This window comes from Thermobia domestica, chromosome 6 (assembly GCF_964235325.1).
Source record: "Thermobia domestica chromosome 6, izTheDome1.hap1.1, whole genome shotgun sequence".
NCBI lineage: Eukaryota > Metazoa > Arthropoda > Insecta > Zygentoma > Lepismatidae > Thermobia > Thermobia domestica.
Window position 1 is genome coordinate 128,915,653 of NC_137459.1, and position 21,277 is coordinate 128,936,929.

Genomic DNA, 21,277 nt, shown 5'->3' on the forward strand with positions numbered 1-21,277 from the left:
GAAGGAGGTCTGGTTTGATCCCAGGGAATGTGAGTTTGAGGTCGATAATAACGTGTACGACGGTTTTCTTGGAGTTTTCTAATTTCCTCCCATCTTCTCATTCCTCCAATTTTTTCATAATTATTAACTATCTGTCCCACTTTCATTAATTATCTGCCTCCCTTTCATTAACTATCTGCCTCCCTTTAGCCTGCAGAGTATAATGTCATTCATTTCATCAGTGGGACGCCAAAGAAGAAATGTCATCTCATTTCATTTCAACTTGGGTAATTATCATATGGGTTTGGAAGCCAGTACATGGAACTGGACTTCAAGTTCCTCTGTTTTAGTAGTTAATTCTCCCTACTTCTTTCCCTCGCTGCTTCATGAACCGCCAGCAAAAGCGCTTTATATTTACTTTTATTTGTATCTGAGCTATAGTTTTTCTGCTAAACCGTGAATCATCCTACATGCTGCTGTTTTTAAGTAGCTTCTCTTCTTTACTCTTAAAATTAACATCATCTTAAAATTAATATATTTAATTAACATCATTGGGTCATAACCTTCTCAATAAATACGCAGCATTATAGCAATCTAAAATAATCCAACAATTACGAAGATACTGCATTTTAAAGTTTCCGCCATATAGATATACATCGTTTTATTCGACTCTCTCCTTTCTACTATACTATCTTGAAAACAGATACGTCTATCCCACTACAAAAATATGTTCTATAAAACAGTAGTCTTCTTCCGACATTGGTGAATCCGTATTATTATGTATAAACACATATGAATAACAAGAAGAAGATAATGCACTGAACTGAAACCTGCTTTTCTTCCGAAGTTGATCTAGTAGAATTTCTTACCAAACGTAATTACTGATTAATAACAATTCCTCCTCAGAGCAATACGGGTGTATTCGGAAAACAAAGTTTCCCTTTCTGACGACGAAGACAATGATGCAAACAGAACTAAGCATTTCTCCTCCATTTTGCACATAATTTTTCATCGACACTGATGCAGTTATACCACTTTTTCTCAAGTTTGGATAAATATGTTCGTAAGGTTTGTGTCCTGATGGCGAAAAAAATGCACATACGGTGGCTTCCATCTTTTTACTGGAAAAACAGCCAACATTAAAATACCATACTAGAAGGAAGGAAAAAATCTCACCGAGCTGCTACTGGTAGTAGTGTAATTCGAATTAAGTCAACACAAGAATTAACTGGTAAAATTATCTATAATTTCAGTGTGATAGCAAGTGAGTTTTTATTGTTTTCTTTATTTTTTGTTGCACAAAAAAGATATAAGAAATAGTAATATACAATTATACGTACCTTTGAGAAGAGTATCAAAACAGTCATCGCAAACTCGCTCTGAATGAAACTTCATATAACGGAGGGGAGCACGATTAGCAGAACAGTTAGCACACACAACCTGTTAAATGGATACTGCATTAGAACAAAGTACACCAAGTACTTCAGAACTTTTTTTAAAGAAAAAAAGTTACTTTAAATCAGTGGTACAATTGTAAGTGCAATAAGTCGTTGTTCAATGTAAGATTTTATCGTATGAAACCGGTTCTACTTTAAGTGAGGCAGGATTTCTAATACACAGGGTTTTATTTTCAGAAGACAAGAAAAATGTCAGACGACTTTCACGACTGAATAATAATAATAATAATAATAATAATAATAATAATAATAATAATATGGAAATGCTCACAATTTGACAATAAAACATCTGATTTAAAATCTTGACTAAAAAATGTTACTCCATGTCCTGTATTCTCCAGACATCTCACCAACTATCACCTCTTCCTGTTCTTGAACAACCGTATGAGGAAGAGACGATTCAGAAAATGGTCGAGAGAACAACGTATCTGCTTTCTTCACTCCAAAGACGCTTCATTCTATAAGGACAGAAATGGATTGTTTGTGTATCGTTGGTAGAACATCGCCAGTGGATAAATCCATCGTTGTCTCCAAGGCAAATGTGTTTCATTCTTGCCTTTTAAATTCTCCCAACATTTTTGGTTAGCTGTACTCGAATTTCCAGCATTTTCTGCCAATATCACTTCAGCACTTCTGAGCGCATTTATTTATTTATTTATTATTACTATAAAAGTTTCTCTTTAGGTCAGTATTTTGATAATTTACATTTTCTAATTATTTGTAAGTTTATTAGCTCCCTCGTGGCAATGTGTTAGCGTACACGTCTTTAGTTCTGGAGACCCGGGTTCGATTCTCGCTGGGAGTTGATGTGATTGTCCCGAGAAAACCCACGCACACGGTGTTTGTCCACCACAAAGTTCACTTGGCGCGATCTGGGATCTAACCAGGGACACCATGCACCAGAGGTGAACGCTCAACTACTGAGCCCCTAGTTTTATGTCTCTTACTCCTATTGTTATTCCCTATAAACAAGGCACTCGATGAGAGCGGAAAGCTTGAAAGTGCAAGGATTATTTAGGAATAACAATTATAAGTGAAATACAACTAAGAACCCCATTCTAAATGTGGACTCAAGGAAGATGGACAGGAACTGGACTACTTTTCAATTTATTCGAAAAATTCAGTAAGCGCCTGGAGAAATCAGTTATCAATTTTAAGTAAGAACAAAGTTTCTGATAAATGGAAACGTTAACCTTGACACTGTTCTTTAAGTGGACGGAAGAAAAGCAGTATTTTTAGTAATCAGGCTTCCGCTATGTTTCTTTTACCTTTCAATTACTGTTATCTGCTGAAGAAGCTTGATATGCTTCCAGATATCGTAAGGACGTCTTGGATAATGCGAAGTAATTTATAACCACTAATATAATTTATCAGTAAACACATACATTGATACGAAACTTCGCTTAATTTCAATTTACTAATATTACATCTAAGTACGGTTTCCTCTTGTTTTACATTTCCATTCTTCAAAGTAATACAACTAAGCTACCATAATATCAATTGATTTACCTTTCCACACGCACGGCAGTGATGTCGTCGAAATGTAACTTTAAACTCTGTCGTACACGACTGGCACATGGTAACACGTCGATCCGGGATCCACACCGGAGCCTAAGAACACAGAATTTTAATTTTAAACGCAAAGAAAAAACTACTTAACACAAAAGTAATTACATCAGTTAAAAGACTTCTACATTTGAATATTCGTGACATAATATGAGGGGTGTAGTGGAAAATGTTGATAACCCACAAGAACCAAATTATTGAGGAAACGCGATTAAAGTTATAAATTAGTGTACAAAATCGTTTTGTTCAGACAGCTGGTCGGGTTTGTCCTTTTAATTGGCCTCAATTAACTTTCTATGATAAAATTGAAAATAATTATTAGAATTATTAAATTATGATGAGGAAAGTACATCAATTGTATTCAAGATTGCAATGATGGTTATCAAGTTTTTCCACCACACTCCTGATATAATCTATATACCAGTGTCAGAAAAGTGGGCATTTCCACTTCTTTAGTATAGATTTGTACTAAATTCAACAAGTGAAAAGTACGACTGGTACCTAAATCAAATCCAAATCCAACTCCCCAGCTTACCTACCATACGAGTGCGCTAACCACTAACAGTCTCTTTTCTGACCAGTCTCATACGTTCACTCTTGAGGGCAATTAACTCTTCAATCAATCACAATTATGTACCCCATGGGACCGATTGAGTACCGTAGTGGTTTCCGCACAGCAAGCCGGAGACTCGGGTTCAATTTTCGGTCGAGTCGTATACGTTTAGTCTCTGAACTTCACTTAAATTTGTTCTTTATAGAGGAAGAGTAGGCATTTTAGGTTTGATTACTACTTCTTTATTTTACAAATCCTGCTGGTTTACTTTTCTTAAAACAGACCAGTGGTGACTAACTGTAATCCCCAAGGGCAATAATCACGTTTACTACTAAGATGAAGGGAAGCAGTTCGAAAAAAAAAAAAAAAATACTTGTTTCTTTCTTCCTTTTCTTCCTAACTACGGATAACAATGGACATTTCCAAGTCTCACGATTCACGATATTGATGTAAACAATATTGTGATTCCTCACAAAAACTAATTTCTACAATCCAAAAATAAGTTTTTCTGCAAATAATGCGTAGAAAAAATATTGTCTGAATCAAAGGAATAGGGTCGCTAACTTTTTGTTAATAAAAATAAGGGAAACTTTGCTATGACCTCACGGCAATTGCGAATGAAAAAATGCTTATTTTAAAACATTTTATTACACAAAGAGGTATAAAGTGATTGCAGAGTACGGAAGTTCTTATTTAAAGCTATATTTATACTTACTTAAAGTTGTACAAAGTAAGCAAGTGCTTTATATTCGTTACTTTTTTATTTTTAACAAGATTAACTGCATTGGAATCGACAGTGCAGGAACAGATCACTGCGGACTATGTCTCACACGATTTGCCAGTCGATTAGTATGCCACAGTCAATGCGTTGGCCATTCCTGTTACAGAGGATAGATATGGTGTAAAAATTGCTTACAACTCCATTCTCCTGCAGTGACAAAAAATTCTTTAGCAATTTATTAGTGCTGTCATAGTTTGTTTACGTTCGCCAGTAGACTCAAGTGGGGGTGAGTAATGTTTTTATTTTTGATTAAGTAAGGTTTAATGAGAACGTCAGCAGCGAGGCTATTTGCCCCGTCCCGATCAACTCGACTGTTCCAATCAAAAACTGCGTAAGGACACGTTAGAAACAAACAAATAAAAAAAGATTTTAAAAATTGCTGCACAATGATAAAAAGATACAATAATAAATAGTGGAAAATAATAAGAATAATAAATAGTAAAATATAACAAATAATAAACGTTCAACAATAACAATAAATACTAGTAATATTAATTAGTATTAATTATTAATACTAATAATACTATTAATACTACTAACATTATAATACAACAAATAGCGAAAAAACAAGAAGTCAGAATAAAAAATAAAAGTGCAGCACAACTAAATAACAGAGAGGATATGGTGAACAATATCAACATCATTACCCAATGCACGGTCAAGTGTAAGCGTCAGTCCATGATCTGAGTATTCAGGAAATCCAACAAGAGTGTGCTGAGTACTCAGTGGGACAACATATTCCTCACAATACGGGCGATTCAAAAAATGAAATGAAATGAAATCTGAGTTTTACGTCCCACGATTATGTCGGCTAGGTTAAAGGAGATGGTGATGATGAGAAATGAATGAAACGACGGTGGAATGAAGAAAGTGGGAGGAAACGGGAAATCCCCAAGGGAACCCACGCACACGGTGTTTGTCCACCACAAACTTCACTTGGCACGAGCTGTGATCGAACCAAGGACCCCATGCACCAGAGGTGAACGCTCTACTAGTGAGCCACCGCGGCCCCCTACCGGCGATTCAAATCACACAGCAAATAATTATGCGTCAGATGAGAAGTAATATTTTTAGTCTGGCACCTGAATTTATTCCGACCTTTAGTTTTGTTTAGTGGCACTCTTATTTATTTTTTTAGAATTTCGATTTAAACCATAACTGTAAGACTAAACCAATCTCTATATATATAAAATTGAAAATCACTATGTTTGTGACTGAATCTCCAGAACCGCCCGACCGATCTCGATCAAATTTGTAACATGGATGAGGTTCGAGGCTGGGCTGGTTTTAGGCTATTCACTTTGATTGTAGAAATGAGGGGGGGGGGGAGCGGGAGGGGATATAGAAAAATAAATAAAACTTAACTTCTGAACCACTCGAACGATATTGATCAAATCTTCAACATAGATGAGGTTCAGGCCTGGGATCGTTTTGGTGATTTAAGTTTGACGAAGCAACGTAGGGGAGGAGAAGGAGGGGGAGATATATAAAAATCAATTTATATAAGACTGAAAGTGACTTTTCTTGTAACTTAATAACTCTTGAATTATCAGACCGATTTCAATCAAATTTTCAAGATACATGAGGTTCGGACCTGGGAATATTTTTTGTAATTTCACTTTAACGGTAGATCCTAGGGGAGGGGAGGGTGACGTATAAATAAAAACTAATAAAACCTAATAACTTTTGAACTACCCAACTAATCTCGATCAAATTTCCAACATATATGAGGGTCAGGCCTTGGGTGTTTTTTATCGTTTCACTTGGACGAGCCAACCTAGGGGAGGAGGGGGAATATGTGTTAAAAAAATTAAAATTAAAATGACTGCCTTTGTGACTTCATTACTCTTGTACAGCGGGGGACACTTCTAAATGGTACACCTTAGCCGTAAATCCCCATATGGCTGTACCATTTAGAAGTGTCCCCCGCTGTACCACCCGACCGAACTCAAACAAATTTTCAACATACATGAGTTTAGGGACAGGGATTACTTTAGGTTATTCACTTTGACGATGCAACGTGGGGGAGAGAAATTTAAAAATAATCAAAAATGACCGATATTAGTGTTGAATCCATAGTTTACGGGGTCGATGAGAGAAACAGTGACACTTCTGATGCTGTTTCAATCCAAGTTCAGCCTGATATTGAGGAGAGAGACGGTACAACGTAAGGGAAGGGGATAAACATTTAAAAATGTTCGAAAATGACTAATTTTAGTGTCGAATCCATAGTTTTAGGAGTAGCTGAGATTAGCAGTGACAATTCTGATCCCGTGTGCCGCAGCACGGAGGAGGGGGAGTTATATATAATAATAATCGAAAAGGACCAATATTAGTGTCTAATCCATAGTTTTCGGGATCATTCAGATGAACAGTAACGTTTCCGATCCGGTTTAAATCCAAAATCAGCCCCACCGCTTGAGGGCGGGGAGAAAGATGTATCTATCTATCTATATATATATATATATATAAATGATCGAAAATGGCCAATATCAGTGTCGAATTTATAGTTTTCTCGGTCGCTTAGATGAACAGTGATACTTTCGACACTGTTTAAATTCAAATTCCACCCCGCAACATATATATAAATGATCGAAAATGACCAATATTAGTGTCGAATTCATGGTTTTCGGGTTCGCCGAGATGATCAATGATCTTTCCGATGCTGTTTAAATCGATGCCATTTAAAACGAAAACAGCATATTTCACGGGTGCTACACACATGAGATACGGAGTTGTGCATTTAAATTTTCATTTCAACCCAGCGAACCGGGTAATATATGCTAGTAAAAGAATAAAAGAAAAGAGAGAGAGAAATTATACTAGCTGACTAGGGAAAATCCTTTCGCATACGCATTATTTCTACCTATTGGGGACTGTTTCCGACGTTCTACTTTGTTATACTTCTGTTTATTTCTACAATTAAAATTGATTTGCTGGACAAAAGATCGGTGACGACAGTGAGGTGTGGAAGTTTACCATACTTACAAATGTGTGATTCTTTATGGCATCTATAATATATATATATATATATATATATATATATATATATATATATATATATATATATATATATATATATATATATATATATATTATAAAACTCTTTACATTGAAGATACAATCGAAAGAAATTCTATGGCGGACTGTATCCAAATTTGCAAGCAAATATGTACCAATTACAGGGAGAGATTAAGAGAATTCTCTATTCAAGATTCGAATGGTGTCTTATGATCTGAAACAGTCTCAAGTATTAAATACACTCCTAACTTGAAAGAATATGAGCAAATCACCTAACTGACCTTCCTTGGGAATTCCATTAGTTGCATTTAATAATTCGTTACGACTGCTCCTATGATCCTGATTTCTTTTTGGATATTTCCGCCAAGTACTTCTAAACCGATTTGAACGTAGGTTTAAAATGGAAAAGGCAGTTAGTATACCGAACACATAACATATATCAGAACAAGCAGCATTGTCCGCAAAATTTTATCACAAAATGTTTACCTCGTGGCCCAATCTAAATGTTTCTCCTGCATCCTGTTTGGAAGACTTAGAAGTCAATTGCGTTGACACGAATGTTAGCTGTCGAGAGATATAATCTTTTATTGCACCCTGTAAAGCGTCAACCCATTCACTTCTTTCTTCCAATGACCTGAAAGGAAAAAGAAACAAAATAAATATTAAAACACATCAAAATTTGATTTATTATTGACATTCAAGAATTGGTGCAAACACTGAAGTCTATATACAAGCATATTTGTATAATACTGGTTTGCCTTTTTAGTAAGGTATAAGAAATATAAAATGGAAAGAAGTAAAACTCAAAACTCAGGAGAGAAGCAGTTCATAAATACTAAATAATAATTATGAAAAACCAGAAACCTAAACTTGGCGCAAACTGAGATCGAACCAGAGATCCCACGTGCCAGAAATGAACACACTACCACTGTGCCAACATGGCCTATAAAGACCTACCAGTAAGTACCAATAAACAAAAACCAGGTTTTGGAATATGGATACTACATATTACTTCAAACAACACAGGAAAGCAGGAGGAACAAAATCCTTGTTTACTTAATCCTTTATGTTTTCCCTTCCTTCTGCACTAACAATTCTTGTTGACATGTACCGCGGTCTCTTTTATGTTAGTGACAAATGCAGTCATGCAGTCCTACTCAAGTTCCTGGAAATACCAAACTTCTGTCTGATCATTGAAATATGTTTCGTAACTTTAGAATCTACAATGAGGATACGAGTAGTAGCTATACTGGGGTGAAATACTGAAAAAAAAAATATATATATATAGTAAGTCTAGGTTTTCGTGTCCATTTTAAATGAACAATTTTTACTCATTTATTTTTAACTTACTTTCATGGTATTTTTAATTCTGTCTGCGGACAACCTGTATCATCTTCGCAGGACCACTGGTGGTCCTCGGACCATAGGATAAGAAAAGCTGGACTAGAATATAGGTAAGACGGATTTTGAGAAATTCCACTTCCAAGCGACGGTGATATGGAGTTAAATGGGTTTTTACTATTACAAATTCCCCTCTTCATCTTTTATTCTGCCTCTTCCCCTCATTCTTAGCGTCCAACTTGTCTCATTTTTTTTTTTAATCTTATTCCACTAAACTGTAGATTCACGTCTCACATAGCCTCGATGCTAAAAGGGAAGCTAAACTCTAATCCAACCATCATTCAAGTGCATTCCAGTTTGGTACCAAACTTCACTGTTACTGTTCTGTTCTTCCATCTTTCTTTTCTTGTTACTTTTTCACTTCCGTATCTTGCTTAGTGTTTGTGATAGACCGTATAATATATTTTCTCCCGTAGTGAGTGATTACATTTTCACAACTTTCTTGTAATTAGTTGTATACAAGTAACACAATACAAATGTGAGACATAATTGGATTATCTTACCGTGCTGAGAGTGTGAAGCTTCTAGTTTTACTTATAACGCTGAACTCATTTTTATAATCTTCAGCCACAGGAATGCTGACCTTCATTCCACTCAGAGGCAACTCATAGTTGACTTTGTATCCTGGACCTGGATTCGAATATGTTGTGTACAGAAGACAATCATTCAACTGTAAAAGCAATAAGGAGCCAGTTTTGAGAAAAGACTCAAAGAACAAAAAAGTTAGGAAATGTATGTACATTTCTCTAATATTAAAGTACATTTAAGCACCAATCATACACAGAAATCTTTTCTTAACAAAAGTAACTAATCGACAGAAAGCAAATTATGCATACAAAGCGCACACGACAGAGATTGGTTAACAATTACAGCACTTCTAGTATCAGTAACTTATTGAACGAATTATATAAAATTTAGTAATCAGTATTATTAATTTTTTCTCATTGTCGAAATAAACATTTAAAAAAAATCATATTTCTCAACTGTAACAAAGGGATAGTGCAGTCAGCCTTTGGATAAAAATATTATTAATAATGTGTGTGTTCATAGAGGATTGCAGTGTTAATTCTAGATTAACCTTAAGATATCAATATAATTAAACAAAATCAAGTTCTGCGAAGCTTATTTTGAGGTATTTCCAGATAAGCTTTTCGACTTCCAAAAATGGTATGCATAAGTGTCGTAAGTTTCATAGAATGGTTTTGTCCGTCCGTTCGTCTGTTAACAGGTATAAGAGCAAAAACGGTAACATATCGATAAGCTGTTTTTTTTTCAATGGATTCAGCGTCCCAAGAATAGGTTTCATCTTCTCCGTTAATCCTTTATTGAAACCGGAAGTGGTTTAAATTAGCAGTTTCCGATTTCAACGTTTCTCGCTGTAGAAAAAAAAAAAAAAAAAAACAGTAATGGATAATGTTCTTTGCAATCGATTCAGTCTCTAGGGAACACATCATCACTATCCGCAGTATTATACCAAAATCAGAAGTGGTTAAAATTTACTAATACTTCCGATTTCAATACGGATTTTCATAGAGCAAAAACGATAACATTTACGAAGAAGACGTTTTTATTTTTATTTTTTTCGCTCCAATCGATTCAGCGTCCCAAGAGTAGGTTTACCTTCAATGCAAACCAGAAATGGTAGAAATCAACCATTTCTGGTTTCAGCGTTTATCGCTATGAAACAAAAACGGTAACAGATACCGACAAGCTGTTTTTCGCAATCGCGTCAGTGTCTCAAGAGCACGTATCATTTCCACCCACAACAACACCGCAACTGGAAGTGGCTGAAATTTACTAGTACTTTCGGATTCTCTACTGATTTTCATGGAGCAAAAATAAAGATGTTTTGCTAATTAAATCAAGATGTTTTCTCCTCCATAATACAATGTCATCCCTATCAGCTACGGCATACTTCTTGTTGCGTGTCATGTATTCAATTTCATTATTTTCAGTAGCCCATAGAGAGTTGTGCAAGAAAAAGAGGGAACTTCATTATCCGTGTTTATAGCCGGAAGAATTATGTTTAATGTTGGCAGTTCATTTCAAAGTAAGAACTGATTCACGTGCCGATTTCGTAAATTTCTCATAACTTTCCGAGGGGGAAGTACTTATGCATTTGTTTTTGGGACTTTTCAACTGATTTTCACTCAACTTAGCACAACGCTTAACTCTGTAAAGAGCTGCTTTTCCTAGCTCAGTCTCCTCCTAGCCTGTTTCCCAGTCCTGCAGGCTAATTCGTAAAGTCGTAAATTAGAGTGCTGTTCTCTTAAAGAATTGAAGATACTTAAAATGCAATGCTTCTCATTCACCTCGTAACGCTTTCCCGGGCTCATATTTTATCACTGAACTGCAAGCCATTATGAATAGTCGGTTTACTAAGCTTTAAATATACAATTTACTACAAATTATTAAACATTACAAAATATTCCGTATATATATATATATATATATATATATATATATATATATATATATATATTACTCTCGCTACACATGCTAATTTCATACAATATTTGCACATACAATATTCGATTACGCGACAGTTCAGATTACCTTCTTTAAAATTGTGAAAAACGAAAAAGTGAAATTTCGAAAGGGATGGTTTGCTTCACCACTTTTCTCGACTGTTAAATGAAACAATCATGGAAATTAACTTTATAGTGCATGAGTTATTATTTCTAGATATCCAATTTAATAAATATGACTATAGTCGATAAACGCTTTTTTTCTTAAAGACAAGAAATAAAAATAGTAAGTAAGTGATATTAGCGGGGGTTCAAAGTAGTTAAAAGAACAGCAATGCTTCCTCAACCTCAGGTGCGAGCGAATTGGGGTAAAAATTTTCATTTTACACGATATCGTATATTAAAAAGGTTTCCCACCCCGTGAAGTTGAACGGCTTGTTTACCCTTCGAGCGATGGCAAAGAGGTGAGAGAAAAGGTGTTTTGATTCCCTATCAGCTTATCTTAAATGAACCCATAACAGTGTTCTATTTCAAAAAAATCAGTATATTAATGTTGAATTGTAATGTATCTGGGTTTAGCGTCTCCTTTAGCAGTGAGGCTATATGAGACGTGGCCCTATAGCTTAACGTGAGATTCGAACGACATGAGGACCCGCCGGGAATCGAAACCAGGTCTCCCACGTGAAAGGCGTGTACGCTATCTGCATAGCCAAGAGGACTTTCTTATTCAGAAGTGACAAAAATCCGTTCCAGTATGTAACATAACATGCTGCGTTTCTGTTTCGTGTTTCTTGTTCTCCTCCAGTCGTCTTAGTTGGCCAAAAGCCTAATTCGACCACTATTAGTTTCGAATTGAATGTCCCTACCACCACAAAGGCTATTTATGACATGGGTCTACAGTATAAGATCAAATCCGAATCACACGAAAATGAAGCGTAATCCTTCAGTTTTACGTCCCACGTTTATGCCCATTACGCTAAAGGAGACGGTGATGAGAAATGCATGAAATGGTGTAATGAAGAAAGTCGAAGGAAACGGGAGATCCTCGAGAAAACCCACGAACATGGTGCCTGTCCAGTACAAAGTTCACTTGGCGTGAGCGGGAATCGAACCTGGGACCCCACGCACCAGAGATGAATGCTCTACCACTGAGCTACCGCGGCCCGAACCACACGAGCCACCCCTAAAGCGCTAACTTTCCATGAGAGAGCATATAACACCCTCAAATGTTGCGACACATTACACTTTTGAATTACACATGAGTTCTAGCGAGCAATAGTCTGAAAGATGTGTTTCCTAACATGCTGTATAATTGATAGTGAAAGTATCCCCCTCAAACCTCTACACTAGCACAAATGATATTATAGTCACATATTTCATTCTTCGTACTCTTTTTTCACTCTATGAATCTGGGTATCAAAATAACTACTCAGACAATTAACTTTAAAAAAATAATAATAAAGCCTGCACGCAGTCAACATTTTAAAACATGGAACACATTACAATTTATCAGTTAAAAAGATTCCATAGCGGTATTTACATCTACATGCAATTCCGAGAACCACTACTAGCTAATTAATTTCTTCGGATCCTAGTACATACCAGAATGAAATATCGAGGCTGCATTCCTTTCCGACATAGTTTCAACAATTCTCCTTCCTTCAGAAATTCACGACCTGGTTTGATGACTTCATAATTACCAAGCAATGACTGAAGCTGCAACAGTTTGCACAAATGGTCCTTGAAAGAAAAGTGAATAAATAAATAGAATATATTTAGTGTAAGCCTCATAACTCCACTGTAAGAAGAAGAAATTCCACACAATATTAACTCTCTAACGAACAGACTGGCAAACTACAAGCACAAAGAAGATTACGATTATTTGTTTTTAAATCATGCTCTATTTTCATAATATGTTTATGATATACACACATTTTATATTTTTTACGTTTATCCTTGAAGATTTATAATTTGGGTGTATAAAGATAATGGCTACAAATATACCTTTTTCTTTAAGGAAGCATTTTCTTCTGTCGGAATTAATTTACTTACAACTTTACATTCACACAACCATAACTGCAGGTGCGCACAAGAAGTTTCTCAGGACTCATTTCGGAATTATAGGCTGCCGAAAACATGAAAGAAATGAACTCTGAAGATCCACAGCTCCAATACTATGGGATCTACCGTAGTCGAGTCAAGACTTCACTTAGGAACTAATACGTGCGCTATCCAAAAATACATGTTTTTGAATCCTGCGGTACTCACGTAACAATTTTTATAGAGGGAGTTTGACTACAGGCATGTAATTTGAAGTACTCACCAACTACCTCTATAAAAATTGTTGCGGAAGTACAGCAGGATTCTGAAAAATGGATATTTGGATAGGGCAAATACTAGATCGTAAGTGAAGTCTTCACCCGACTACGGTAGGTTCCATAGTATTGGAGCTGTGGGCTTTTAAAAGTTCATTTTTTCATGTTTTCGGCAGCCTATAACTCCGAAATGATTGATTTCTGCATCCAGGTTGGTCTATATCGTTTGTCTTATCTTGGTATCAGGAATCACTTCCCAAACGTTGTCTGTATTGTTTAGAATCTCTCTCTCTCTCTCTCTCTCTATATATATATATATATATATATATATATATATATATATATATAGATATATATAGATATACAGGGGTAGACAAAAAAATCTAAAATCACTTCATACAGGACACGTAAGTTTGGCCCTCCACTGTACAACACGTGTTGCGGTTGCCGATCGTTTTTTGTTTTCAATGTGTCATGTGGACCTTCCTCTTCCGTCAGCAGTAACTAGTTCACCTGTGAGTGTCGTGGTGTGAAAGTAGTGCAGTAAAATGGGCAACCTGACAGACTTCCAAAGAGGCATGATCGTTGGTGCCCGTCTGGTTGGAGCTTCAGTGGCAACAGTGGCGAACATTCTGGAGGTATCAAAAGGCACTGTGTCCAATGGACAAACGACGTCTGCAAAGCACAACAGTGGTCGAAAGACAATCCCGTCAGACAGGGACCGGAGGACATTAAAACGGATTGTAGCAGTTTAAAAGAAGACCACTGCAATGAAAATTACGTCTGAACTTAATTCCGGCCTACAGAACCAGATTTAATCGAAAACAGTGCCACGGAAACTTCATAAAATGAAAATTCATGGCAGGGCCGCTATCGCCAAACCCCTGGTCACAGCAGTAAATGCGAAGAGGCGCATCTAGTGGTGCAAGGACCACAAGGCGTGAACTCATGAGCAGTGGAAACACGTAATGTGGTCCGATGAATCGACCTTCACCTTGTTTCCAACAACCGGTCGTCTTTACGTATGGAGAACACCGTCGCAGGCCTATGACACAGACTATATGCTCCCAATTGTAAAGCATAGGGGTGGTTCTGTTACAATATGGGCAGTGATATCGTGGTTTTCTGCAGGTCTCATAATAGCCCTGCATGGAATGATGAATGCTAAGGCGTATGAGGCCATTTTGGGGGATCAGGTTCTACCCATGGCCCAAATATTGTTCCCTGATGGTGATGGCATCTACCAAGATGATTTAGCACCCTGTCACGCTGCAAAAACGGTGAAATCATAGTTTGAAATAAAATGAAAACTTTAAGTTTTACGGTTATGCCGGTTAGGCTAAAGGAGACGGTGATGATGAGAAATGAATCGGAAACGGGAGAACCCCGAGAAAACCCACGAGCACAGTGTTTGTCCACCACAAAATCCACACGGCGCAAGGTGGGATCGAACCAGAGACCCCAAGCACCGGAGGTGAACGCTCTACCACTGAGCCACTGCACCCCCAAAATCATGATTTGAGGTGCATGACCAGGAGCTATCACACCTCCTCTGGGTCCCACAATCACCAGACCTGAACATCATTGAGCCATTGTGGTCTGAGTTAGAAAGACGTGCTCGGTCTCATTACCCTCCACCAACATCCCTTAAGGAACTGGAGCATGTTTTGGAGGATCAATGGTACAAAATTCCACACACCACGATACAGGAGCTGTATACGTCCATTCCACATCGGATCCAAGCTCTTTTGGACGCAAAAGGAGGCCCCACACCTTACTACGTATGATTTTCACACTTTTGCAAACGTTTTAGATTTTTTGCCCAACCCTGTATATACTAGCTGAATATACCCATTCTTCGCATGGGGGCAGTATTTGGAAGTCAAAGCCTGTGGAAATATTACCATTCATTTCGGCGACCGCGAAAACTATCGATCTGACAGTAATATCGAATATTTTGGATTACTTTTACATGTCTCGGTATCTCCGCCCCCCACTGACTCCCGGCTTGCATAGAATGGTAGCTGAATTTGCAAGTGATTACTAATGAAAGTGTCACCATTGATCTCAACGATCGCGAAAACTATGGATTTGACACTAATATCGGTCATTTTGGATTACTTTTACATGTCTCGGTACCCCCCCCCCCCTCCACTCGATGAATCGCGGTCCGCATACAATTGTAGCTGAATTTGCATGTCATTGCTAATGGAAGTGTCACCATTGACTTCAGCGACCGCGAAAACTATGGATTTGACACTAATATCGGCCATTTTGGATTACTTTTATATGTCTCGGTATCTCACCCCACCCCACCCCCGGTGACCCCCGGCCCGGAGCCGAATAGCGTGAAGTTGGAAGTTAATGCGATCGGAGTTTCACCATTGATTTCAGCGACCGCGAAAACTATGAATTCGACACTAATATCGGTCATTTTGTCCTACTTTTACATGTCTCGGTAAACGCCCCACTAAGACCCCCCTGGTTCGAATTTTGAAAGAAACGTTCAACTCTGGTCTGAAGCCTGGACCAAGGTATTCGTGAATAAAATTTGGTAACTCTCGGTCAATTTGTCTGGTTCACAAGCCGGTTCCGGTAAACGCCCCCTGAGACCTCCCTGGTTCGGAATTTGAAAAAAGGGCTTCGTCTTGATCTGGGGCCCCGGGCGAAAGTACCCCTGACCAAAATTTGGTAACTCTCGGTCCATTCGTCTGGTCCCCAGGCCGCACACAGACAGACAAACTCTTTATTTTATTTATATTAGATTAGATTAGATACATACAGGGTGGCCCATTTTAATCTTCCCACGGAAATATCTCGAAAACGGTTGAACATAAATGAACCAAACAAAAACTCAAATAGGAAATACCATGAAGCAAATCGAATAGTGATGATGTGCTGTTACCCAGGGTCGCCCTTCATGGGGGCCCGGGGGCCAACTCTAAAACTGTAAATGGAAACATGGGGCCAGTGATACCTCGTTCGATAGATCTTTAAAACTAAAAAGTGCTATTGCAAAAGATTGTTCATATGAGTCACCGTTTTCAAAATGACCACCAAGACATGGTACCTGTATCAGATAAAAGGTTTAGTACTACTAATATGAAAACGGTTAAAGATAAATGAACAGAACCAAAATTCGAATAGGAAATCACAGAGGGTATTTATCATTCCACGGCTCGAGAATGTTGCAACAGAGGAAAAGATGATTAGAGTGAAAGTGCCATGATGCAAAAGTGGAAATCTAATTGCTAGGAAAAAAATGGCTCCAACCTCCCTCCGTAAGTGGGTGAAGCGGGAAGGAACGATGAAACTGCAAATGAGAACCTTAGTTTTTGCAAATTTTATCTATGAAACAAAGTTATCTGAAATGTGTTTTGTAAGAGATAGATGTCTCTGTAATGGGAAAAAGTAAGTAAAATTCTTGTTAAATGACACTTTCCTTTTTGATTGCAGGCAATGATTTGATGCAAAAATGAATCAACTGAAATGCGAAACAAATTTGTCGAACAATTCAATTTTAAAACAATGTGTACAAACGTTATTTTGTTTAACAGTCGTCTACACGATATTGGTTCGATGCTTTTCCTTCTATGTCTTCTTGCATGTGATAGAATATGAGCTTCACTGAAATATTGTCCACAGTTACATTCCGAATAACTTTCAGCGGTAATCTCAGTTGTGATCCTCAGTAACGATACGGTACATACTGATGCCTCCGAAACATCTTGCACGCATTGTGTTAAATTATCAGGGACGGGCAAAATGTTTTCAAGTTCCAAAAATGTATTATTAAAACCTTTGCTTCTCATTTCAGTTGCTTCTCTTTTCCCCATCGAATCACACTTTGCAATATAAATGGGTGTTAAACTTGAATTTCACCTTATTTTTATTCATTACAGTACCAGTCACTTGTACGTACACAAAAGTGTTTCAGAAAAAACATACCTATTGCAGGTAAAAGTGAGGTATCACTTGACCCATATTTTCGTTTAAAATTCTAAGTTGGGCCCTGGGCCCCCATGAAAGGCGGCGTAAATGGACATCCGCTATATCAGTCAGCATATCATTACTTCAAATGAAAAATGAAAAGAAAAGAGAGAACGATGAGTGTATTTTTGTATGTTTTCGGCGCTGAAGAATGCTTCAATGATTTACGGTACGTACTTCTGCATTTTACTAACCATATCCAAGACTCATTCATGCTACACCATATATCGGCTAGGTCCAATATAGTTTGAACTTGTTTTCTCTCTGCTGCCAATGCGCCTTTTCTTCAAGGGATTACTATTATTATTATTATTATTATTATTATTACACAATCAGAAACAAGGATAGATAAGATGACCTGAAACCTGCGTGAGCAGGTCTCGGAAATGACCCACTAGCAACAAACCGACAAAGGGAAGGAAGTTGAAAAGTGTTTTGTAATCCAAAGTCGAGGCATTTTTTCTTGCACAACTGACTTTTCAAAGGACAGTTTCTTGAAATAATAGTAATACTTTATTAGCCTGATCCTTATTTTAGCTTCCGTGGTAATAATGAAAGATGCAATGATGTTATCACAATTTGCGATACATTTTTCAATTTGTATCGCATTTCTATATTTTTGCATCGCAAACTGCATTGGATACCGCTTAATAAAAACGGCTGATATATATATATATATATATCCTGTTAATACTTTAAAATTCTTAATTCCAATAGCGACTTTTCAGCTGTATCAGATGTGTTTGCACGAGGGGATTAGTTTCGTACCAGAGTCTGCGAGTGAAAATTGATGAGTAGCACACAGGGTAAGAACGCCCCGAGCAAATGCGGGTAGAATGATTTTCTGTGTGTGTGTTTCAAGGTGCACCGAAGATACAAAATCACTTTCCTGACTCACACTCTCTCTCTCTCTCACACACACACACACACACTAAACTCGGCAGAAAAATTAAAATAAAAGCTTTACATTGTTGCAGTAATATGACTTCAAGTAGCGCTAGTAATGGATTTATACTTGTAGCTCTCATCTTCTAAGCATAAAATACAGTCCTAATACATTCTGAAAAGGTACAGTGTCGGTGCAGATTGGCACTTTACATAACCCTCTTTCATTTTCAATAACTCCTTTCTTCTGGTAGCTCGTCAGTCAGAACATCTCTATAATAACCTTACATGTATCTCAAGGTATTTTGAAGTTTATTGACTGTAAACTGTGTTATCTCAGCGCTCTAATCATCTGTGCTATTCGTCTGCCTCTCCCTAAGCTAGTTTAATTACATTGACTATAAATAGTGCATACCCTCAGCGCTACTGGCATCCGTAACGAAACAAATCTCACGCGCCCATACAGAGTGGAAACAGAGTAAGAGTCTTTAGGGGTCGATTTTATGCCTGATACAATATGTGCCCAATCACGGTCTCGGCAAGCCTAAGAGAACTGTACTGTATCGAAATTATAGTTTTTATAAGAGTTAGTGGTAGTTTCTGTAAACGGAACCTATGTATAGAGGTCTGCATGGATGTTAATATTCCCGGGTATTAGCACCAATATAACATTTTGCGGATATATTTTGATTTATTTACGGATGATACATAAAATTGCGGATGCTAGGGAAAACACAAATTTTTGTGATTATTTACGAAGCACTATTAACCATTAAATTCTTGTATTATAGTGAGTTTAGTATCATTTCGAAATAAGAACAAAACTGTTTCGTTGGATATTAATTTCTTTTTTATTTTATTTATTTTTAAGTGAGTTTGTAAGGTGGCTTATTTTTCTCTTTATGAATTTTTATATTCATATATATATATATATATATATATATATATATATATATATATATATATATATAAAAAGCACTGTTTGAAATTTTATTTCGGATACACTATTTAGTTCTGTGGTTGAGTACAGGAGTAGTACGCTAGTTGGCGTAGGGAGCAAGTTGCTACTGTTCTGGTATCTTTGCCCATTAATAGTAAAGTAATTTGGGTGTTTTCCCCCAACTTCCCGGAGTTGGGTACAGTAACAACATTAAGCCTTAAAAGATGGGGTTTTGAGTGAACAGACTGAATTCTGCACAGGTCCATGCTGCTCTGTACCTATTTGGACTAAGGTTATTGTTACAGCTTATTTTTTTTTTCACAATTGACAAGGCTTTCAAACAGCACCTCACTTACAGTGCTATGATGCAACAGGGAAGTTAATAGCGAATTCTCGCGGAATTTCACTTTTTCAACCTCATATACACTTTTTCTCAATTTCACTCCCTTTCTGCACCGTCCGTAATTATGCTTGATTTATAATTAACAAGGCGTTCTATTCAACACCACACACAGTTTCCATTCGTACCAAGGTTATTTGTTTGTGATGTACGACGCAGAGATATGGGGAAGGAATTATATGAAATGAAATCTTCAAGTTTTACGTCCCACAGTTACGCCGGTAAGGCTAAAGGAGACGGTCATGATGGGAAATGAATGAAATGGTGGAATGAAGAAAGTGTGAGGAAACGGGAGAACCCCGAGAAAACCCACGCACACGGTGTTTGTCCACCACTAAGTTCACTTGGCGGGAGCTGAGATTGAACCAGAGACCCCATGCACCAGAAGTGAACGCTCTACTACTGAGCCACCGCGGCCCAGGAATCATATGAATGGAACTATGTGTATTTATAAGCCGAGAACCGAACTTCTCCGAGTTCCGTCTATAATTTGGTTGAGGTTATGGTTCGTTCATAGTTGTCCTCAGCACCATGTAAACTTTCCATTGATATCACCACATGGAGCTGTGATTTAAGAAAGCAGAGATATAACGGAAATTCCCGTAACTCTCCCTATTTCGAAAAAATTGGACGCCAATAGTTTGCTAACGCCAGCCGCTATCCTAAAACCGATTATCTATAGAAATACTATCTTATATACAGTATAATAACCCATTATACTCTATGACACGAGTGAAAAATTCATTTTAAAATCTTCCTTATTTATTTCTAATTACAATTTTTGAATTTAGAGTTAATATACAGAAATACGGTATTTAGTTTTCATATTATCTGAGTAAGTATTGATCTTTTCTTCGCGATAAATGTTTTGTAACAGGTGTGCCTATATTTCCAGATCAGCAGCTACAGAAGCACTCACGATAAAGGAATGTATGAAATTATCTACACAGAAAAATTTCCCTGCATCGTTTGCGACTCCTATGAACAGTACAGTAAATAAGAGATGCACCATTCACAACATAACAGACACAAAAGCTGACATCAGAAAATGGAAGAGAGAAGATTAAAATAGCTGCTGTAATAACGCAGGATTCAGTAAGAGGTTGGTTGTCTTTTTTCCATAGCGATTCTGTGTTCAATTACCATGTTACAATACATACTGCCACGAAAGATCATTTCGGTGCTGCTTTCAACAAAAAGAACTTTGAGAGTGATTCCAATGAAACCATTACCACTGAATTACAGAAGTTAATTCGAAAACGTTCTCGTCCAAGATGTGAGACACCTATACAAAACCAACTGTATAATATGTAATGGGAAATCTCATCGTGGTGTATACAATATGTATCGTATTAGCGACACTGAGCGTGCATCTAACTTTCTTCTTGCCACACATTTCTTTAACGACGAATTATACCTTCGCAACTGTGACCTGTAAGACACTTTCAGTATCTTCGCTGTTGATATTGTGTGTCATGATAGCTGGATGTCCTCCCATCTACTGCGTTACGATTGCGAGAT

The 21,277-nt window shown here is 37.2% G+C and overlaps 1 protein-coding gene across 1 annotated transcript in view; it reads right to left on the reverse strand.

Moving 5' to 3' along the window:
* LOC145688200 (uncharacterized) overlaps window positions 1-21,277 on the reverse strand; it is a 57,066-nt gene that overhangs the window by 13,179 nt on the left and 22,610 nt on the right. Inside the window, exons 4-8 of the mRNA XM_081762082.1 lie at window positions 12,829-12,966; window positions 9,262-9,428; window positions 7,844-7,991; window positions 2,946-3,047; window positions 1,320-1,419 (exon numbers count right to left, since the gene is read on the reverse strand). Of these exons, the coding sequence (XP_081618208.1) occupies window positions 1,320-1,419; window positions 2,946-3,047; window positions 7,844-7,991; window positions 9,262-9,428; window positions 12,829-12,966 (655 nt within the window). The remainder of the gene's footprint in view (window positions 1-1,319; window positions 1,420-2,945; window positions 3,048-7,843; window positions 7,992-9,261; window positions 9,429-12,828; window positions 12,967-21,277) is intronic.